Genomic DNA, 6,987 nt, shown 5'->3' with positions numbered 1-6,987 from the left:
GCAGCGGCCTACTGGGTGTCAGCGCGCAAAGTCGCAGCTTAATCCTCGCTCCCGCTGGATTAATTAGGGCCTCTTTAAAGCAGAAAGTTGAGCCAGGGCTTCTTTCCCAGACACAGGGGCACCGGGAGGTCGACACTCCTGCTGCCCAGCCGGGCGCCCCTCCGCGGACGCTACCGGGTCGAGGGGCTCCCGCGACTCGTGCCTCTCCAGTGAACTCCGGCTCCCGCAACCCCAGCCGGGTTCCTGGGACCCTCTGGTGACACTGGTGGCCAGTAGGGTCACTGGAGTCAAGCCCTTGGCCAGGGCTGCTTCACCCGTGCCCGTGCCCTCGGTTCGCGGCCAGCAGTCAGGGCGCGGGGCGGGGCGCGCCCGAGAGGCCGAGGCGGCGCGCTATTCCTGTCACTGTGAGCTACCGGCATGTTATGTGCGGCGCCCAATCACGCCTTTGACCCGCCGCTCTGACCTGCGCCCTCCCCTCCCTAATCCCCTAGGCTTTCAGTTGATCCTCCGCGCGGAACAAGCTCATCCCCGCCCCCCCCCACTGCCCCGTAACCAGTTGTCCCCGGCCTTTGCGGGTGCCCGCAGAACCTGTCCTCCTCGTCCACCCCCGAGAGGTCAGTCCTTGCCCTGCACTCCCGGGACGCCGCGTCTGCGCCGTCGGAGATTCAGCACCCCAGGAGTCCACCGCAGCTCGGTTCTTCCAGGTGATGGTGTGCGGCCACCGCCGCCCCTGGCGTGCAGGTGTGGGCTCTCCACATTGGGCCGGGGAGGGGACTTTGGGCAACGCGCTGGAAGCCTCCACAGTCGTGGAAACCAAGCCCCACACTCCCCGAAGGCCTCAGAATTCCGCGCCCTCCGTTACTAGGGGCCTCCGAAAACCGTTTTCAGACTGGATTTGCTCTGAGAGGGGCACTGGGCGATCTGCAGGTCTGGATGAAGGAGCCCTGGGCTTTAAACTGAGCAGGCAGAAATGGGCCTCTGCTAGGAGCTCTGTGGCTTACGCGGGGGTCCCGGGAGTGTCGTGCCCCGGGATGCCTCCGGCCCTGCCCAGCAGGCCTCTGGTCCCGCCAGGCTGCTTCCAGCCCTGGGCAGAATGAGTTACTTCCTGTCTTACTGCAAAGCTCATGGCGGCGCGCTGCTTACCGGCTACCAGGCCCTGCGCGCCGAGGGCTTTCTATGCGACGTGACACTGGAGACCGAGGGCAGCGAATTCCCGGCGCACAGGTCGCTCCTGGCGTGCTCCAGTGACTACTTCAGGGCCCTGTTCAAGAGCCACACTCAGGAATCCCGGGCGCGCGTGATTCACCTGCACGTGCCATCGGCAGCCGGCCTGCAGCGGCTGCTGGACTTCATCTACACTGCCTGGCTGTCGCTTTCCATGGACACTGTAGAGGACACTCTGGAGGCCGCCAGCTACCTGCAGGTCACCGAGGCCCTGGGGCTCTGTGGGCGCTACCTGGAGCGCCAGCTGGCTCCAGAGAACTGCTGCTTCGCCGCCAACGTGGCGTCGCGCTTTGGCCTGGCTCACACGCTGGACGCGGCCGAGCGCTGCATCGTGCGCCACTTGCGGGAACTGCTGGCGCGGGGCGCGGGTCCCGCGGGACTGCTGGAGCTCAACCCTACATCGCTAAGGGCTGTATTGGGTGCCCCCGACGTGGCGCGGGTGCCCGAGGCCCGGCTGCTGGGCTTGGCATTAGCTTGGCTGCGGCAGGAGCCCACTACTGAGCGCCTGGCACACTGTACAGAGTTGCTGGAGCATGTCCGCTTTGGCCTGGTTCCCGCCGACGTACTGCGGCGCGTGTACTCGGGCTCCGGCCTCGTGCTGCCCGCCCGGGTCAAGGGCCTCATCATCCAGGCCCTCAACTACCACACGACGCCCTCCCGCCAGCCACTCATGCAGGGCGAGCAGACCAGCATCCGGAGCCCCCAGACTCGAATCTTGTTGGTGGGGGGGCGCAGGGCACGGGAGGTGGTGATTGAGGAGGTCGTGGCCCCGCAGAGGGCAGCTAGGGGCCGGGTCGCCGCCCCAGAGCCCGAAGAGGAAGAGGAAGAGTTGGAGGAAGAGGAGGAGGAGGAGGAGTGGGAGCTCACCCAGAACGTGGTGGCCTTCGATGTGTACAATCACCGCTGGCGCAGCCTCACGCAGCTACCCACACCACTGCTGGGGCACAGCGTGTGCACCGCGGGCAACTTCCTGTTTGTTTTGGGTGGGGAGAGCCCTTCAGGCAGTGTAACCTCTCCCCTGGCCGACAGCCCGCGGGTAGTCACGGCCGAAGTGCACCGTTATGACCCGCGCTTCCACGCTTGGACCGAGGTGCCCGCCATGAAGGAAGCGCGGGCCCACTTCTGGTGCGGCGCAGTGGGAGAGAGGCTCCTGGCCGTCGGGGGCCTGGGCGCGGGCGGTGAGGCGCTGGCCTCGGTGGAGATGTACGACCTGCGTCGGGACCGCTGGACGGCAGCTGGGGCACTACCGCGGGCTCTGCACGGTCACGCGGGGGCCGTCGGGGACCGCGGTGTTGTGTACATCTCGGGCGGCAAGGCAGGGAGAGGCGAGGGCGGAGCGAGCAGCCTCCGGGACTTATACGTCCTGGGCCCTGAGGAGCAGGCTTGGAGCAAGAGGGCACCCATGGGGACCGCACGTTTCGGGCACCACATGGCAGTGCTGCGCGGCGCTGTGTTTGCTTTTCTGGGGCGATACGAGCCCTTCTCTGAGATAGAGCGCTACGATCCTGGCGCCGACCAGTGGACTCGGTTGCGGCCGCTACCCTACGACCGCTTCTGCTATGGGCTGGCCGTGGTCGAGGAGACAGCGTTGCTGCTGGGCGGCCTCAAGTGGCGGGACTCGCGCCAGGTGCCTACCCGCAACGTGGTGGGCTACGACCTTGACCTGGACCGTTGGGAGGACATCGGCTGCGCGTTGCCCTGGGCCTGGAGTGGCCTGCAGTGCGCAGTGCTGCAGCTGGCCGAGGGTGGGGACGAGGAGAGGGAAGGAGAGACTGGAGAGGCGCTAGATTTAGTGCTGGGCTGAATGGGTCAGTCCAGTTTCCTTCCGCAATGGAGGAGAAAGTAGCGCTTGGCTAGTCTTACAGAGCAACGGACGGGCTTTTTCTAAGAAAGGGACTCTGGGAGCAGAGTGGCTTCTGAAGGTTAACAGGCAAACAAGGCCTTGAGCAAAGAGAAACATTTCTCCTTGAGCTAAGAATGGGAGACAGGGGTGTTCAAATAGAAGGCTATATGAATCAACTTCAGTGAGCTGGTGAAATAAAATTTTTAGAAAGGCTCACGCAAGGCTAGAAAAGGACTTCCACAAATAAAATATGACCTTATTTTCCCTCTTACAGTTAAAGTGTTTCCCTACGTGCAAAACAGTGATTACTTATGTGCCAAAAAAGAAAAAAAAGGCCAAAAAATGTACCACAGGAAGTTTATACAAAACTCAGAAAATTGTTGGTTATAAAGGCTGTAATTAAGTCCTAGGAGATGGCATTATCTGAATAAATAGTGAAAGGAGAGTGCCTTGGTTAAATACCATGAAATCATTGTAAGGGGAACTATGATTTTATGATCCGGAGCCATGGTTACAGTTCTGCTCTGATGGTTTGATATAAATATGGAACTGAGAGGGAAAAAAAATCTCTAAGCACTTTTTTTTTTCTCTAGAAAGTATCCTAAAATTTTTCTGTCACCGGTGTCACCCTAGGCTGCTTTTGCCCTGACTTTAGACAGCTCACTGGTTTTAAGTCACATTTCATCAACCTTTAGCCATAATAATCAGGCTCCTCTGGTTAAGTGGAATGTCTAACCAAAACAAAACAAAAACTGATTTCTTTCATACTCTTAAATGTTCATTCTGCAGACATACTGTAGATTATATTTGTAAAAAATAATTAAGTTTTGGTGGTTACCCCCACTTCCCCCAAAAGAATCACAGAGAAAGGAAAGAGGAATAGGCAAAGTTTTAAAGTTTGTGTCAGGTAAATGGGAAACCAGCTTGATTTTTCAGGGTCTTAGATAAGATACTTGTATATACTGAACAGGTGCTGCTTTTGGCTTGTATCACCAATGAGGGAGCAAAGTTAGAACTCGAAACTGGGGTGGGGGGTGGTGACTGTATAATTAGGTCACAAAGAAATGTGGTAAGGACTTTGCATGAATAAAGTAGGTGCTTTATAAGGATTCATTAAGAGCTGAATTTATTTGACTTCAGTTTACAGTACTGCCTCTCTCCTAGATTTGAAACGAATGCAATAAAATGTACAGATATTATATAGTGTTAAAAGGTCTCTTTCATGCTAGGCTAGCCACGAGTCTTGTCAAATTCATTAGTTTAATTTTTACCATTTAAAACAACAGAGCTGACTTTACAAAAGTAAAAGCTGCTTAGTAGCAACAGAGCTAGTCTTCCCATCAACTGCTTGCTGTTTACAGGCCACAACCTGGCCACTGTAAACACGACACATCCATCAGGTACATATATTTTTAAGTGAACACACACATTTGGTCTAGTAAACATCAATAAGTCTAAACACCTGTAACAAGCACACTTCATTTTAGGACAAGAGGTTTTTTGTTTTTTGGTTTTTTTTTTTTTTACATATACAAAATCCCACAAATTTAATGTGCATCAATATCCATGCAGTAAATAAATGTTTTTACAAATAAAGTTCTTTGTAAATGATAAAAATATTACACTGGACCCAAAATTCCATACAAACATTAATACATGATTTCTCATCCATTTTGACTAAATATAGGATTACTGAAAATGTGCTGTAGAAAGGCCACTCTCCTGTACAGTTGTGCAAAGTCTGCAAAACGATAGTGATTCAATGGTGGTTTCAAAAGCAAAGAAGAAGATCCCCGCTGTGGAGTTGTTACTTTCTCCTCTACAGCAAAAATATTCACTGGCATATATCTGAACTCTTAAAGATGAAAGTACATTCACTGAGCTGTACAGGCAACAGTATAAAGCTGATTAGAAGTAGATTTTAGGATATAGAATAGTAAAGGAGGTTCCCTTTCTCCTCCTGAAAAAAACAGCAAATTGTGACTTGTACGTTATGCAGCCAGACACTAAAAAGCAGCACAGTCATTTTCATGCTGTGATCACTTTCAAAAACAAGACGCTTATAAATGGAAATATATGAAGAGGACTTTTTCTTAACTTCATCCACTCTACAGAACAATTCATGAAGCTAGGAAAAAACCCTCTATATTGTTTCTCTCATAAGTCAATGTGACATCTCTCCGAATGACCATCACCCGCTTGCTCCTTAGTAGGGAAGTACATTTTTATTTTTCAGTGTTGTTTTTTATAACACACATCAGCCTGTAACTAAACATATTGTACTTCCCTGCCTGAAGTATAATTACGTAAGTTTAATTAGTGGACTAGGGGAAAATTGGAAACTAAGTGGAAAGTTGATTCATTTCAGTTTATACCTTGTTGTCTTTTAAGAGTTGGAGTTTAAAAACATGAGTTTGGGCTGAAATTTATATATATATATATATATATAGCTGTTAGCTGCCTTTCTGGGTGTGTTAAGTCAGTTTTTAAAAATCCCCTCTCAAATTCTTCTGTACACAATCAGCATCTCATCACTACAAAAATAAAGGAAGATTTAAACCAAGAAAATAAAGCAGCTCTATCTTCAATTTTGGTCTTAGTTACAAAAACATCTTACAAAGCTTTGCCCTGATACACCAAGTGTTCTCATAGATTTGGAATAATATTTCCATTAACTAGCTTTCACAAGTTAATAGACTATTAAGACGAATATTAGATACCTGAACTTTTCTTATGTCAATGCTCTTCTATTTTGCTTAGCTCTTGTATGTGCATCTACATTTCACAAAAATAAAACTACAGCATTAAACTTTGTGCAATGTTTAAGAAAATTCTTAGAACATTTTAATAAATATAAAAAAGGTTTAAATTCTTTCCCACCCACAAGGATGTCTGCACCTGAAAAAATGTGATTTACTTTTGAAGTCTTGTTTATATAAAATTAACTTAAAGGGAGAAAAGATGACCATAGATAGAAAACTGCCTTTTGTGGTTTTACTACTTGAAGACCACCTGTATTTAGAATTGTTTGCAAAAGTTAATTTTAAGTCATTAAAGACAGTTGATTTTGCACATGGTAAACATAAGCTGAGCACTGATTGCATATAAAATATACAAATGCTCATTAAAGATAGTGGTATTGTGACCATATATGGTTTGTTTCATATAGTTTGGTAACATTAAAGTATAGCTTGTCAAGTGTTCCACACATTGATATAAAAAACTACCTTATATATGTGTTCAGAGTACCAGCAGGTACTAGATGGCCTGAAGGCAGAATACATTTAGACATGCGTTTCAATGTATGAATGAGTGTGTGTTAGAGAGGAAGTGATTACATCTACTTCAGAAGAAATACTCAGTGGGTCATTTGAGGTGGTATTTTGACAGATATCCAAGAAAAGGTCGAGGTACATCTGCTTCCATTGTTGGAATTCTTTAGATGTCAAATCTGGATTGTCTAGGACTTTATCGATAATGGCTACTTCCCCTTCTCTGGCCTGAAAAGAAAAAGGAGTCAACAATTAAGACAGGGACAAAGTTTTATTCAAGTTTAAAATAAAAAGTTAATAGGCAAAACATTTAAGCCCATAAGAGATGGCTTTGGATACTCACACCCACCCAGTTCTTTAGACTCACGTCCTAAGTGTGCTTTTTTCTACACCCGAGGAATGCCTCCTTTTGCCCACTGTGTGGTTTGCTTTTTCTCTTTGCCTGTCCTTTTGGCATGCACTCAGAAAAGTTTTCTTCCTCATTTATGCCCCTTTACTACTCCATCACTGCCACTGAGTACATTTGTCATATTCTATTTCTTGAGTTACTTTTGCATGTGTTCTATCTCTCCTGCTTTATGGTAAACTTCTCATATTTGAAAGAGACTGAGCATGGCCCCCCTGTTACCATAAATACATAATTCTTGC

General features: G+C 49.1%; 2 protein-coding genes across 5 annotated transcripts in view; one reads left to right on the top strand and one right to left on the bottom strand.

The window, feature by feature from the left end:
• Nucleotides 1-495: 495 nt before the first annotated feature.
• On the top strand, nt 496-4,176 carry KLHL34 (kelch like family member 34). Its single transcript, XM_010370133.2, has one exon. It carries the CDS (start codon nt 1,094-1,096, stop codon nt 3,026-3,028), a length of 1,935 nt encoding a protein of 644 aa, XP_010368435.1. The 5' UTR covers nt 496-1,093; the 3' UTR covers nt 3,029-4,176.
• CNKSR2 (connector enhancer of kinase suppressor of Ras 2) overlaps nt 4,171-6,987 on the bottom strand; it is a 303,713-nt gene continuing 300,896 nt past the window's right edge. For all 4 annotated transcript variants that reach the window (XM_030934668.1, XM_030934669.1, XM_030934670.1 and 1 more), the window contains one exon: nt 4,171-6,567. In XM_030934668.1, coding sequence (XP_030790528.1) covers nt 6,352-6,567 — 216 coding nt within the window. In that variant the 3' untranslated portion in view covers nt 4,171-6,351. The remainder of the gene's footprint in view (nt 6,568-6,987) is intronic.

Source organism: Rhinopithecus roxellana, chromosome 7 (genome assembly GCF_007565055.1).
Source record: "Rhinopithecus roxellana isolate Shanxi Qingling chromosome 7, ASM756505v1, whole genome shotgun sequence".
NCBI classification, from domain to species: domain Eukaryota; kingdom Metazoa; phylum Chordata; class Mammalia; order Primates; family Cercopithecidae; genus Rhinopithecus; species Rhinopithecus roxellana.
The sequence above is the reverse complement of the archived record's forward strand: the minus strand, read 5'-3'. Positions and strand labels throughout refer to the sequence as shown.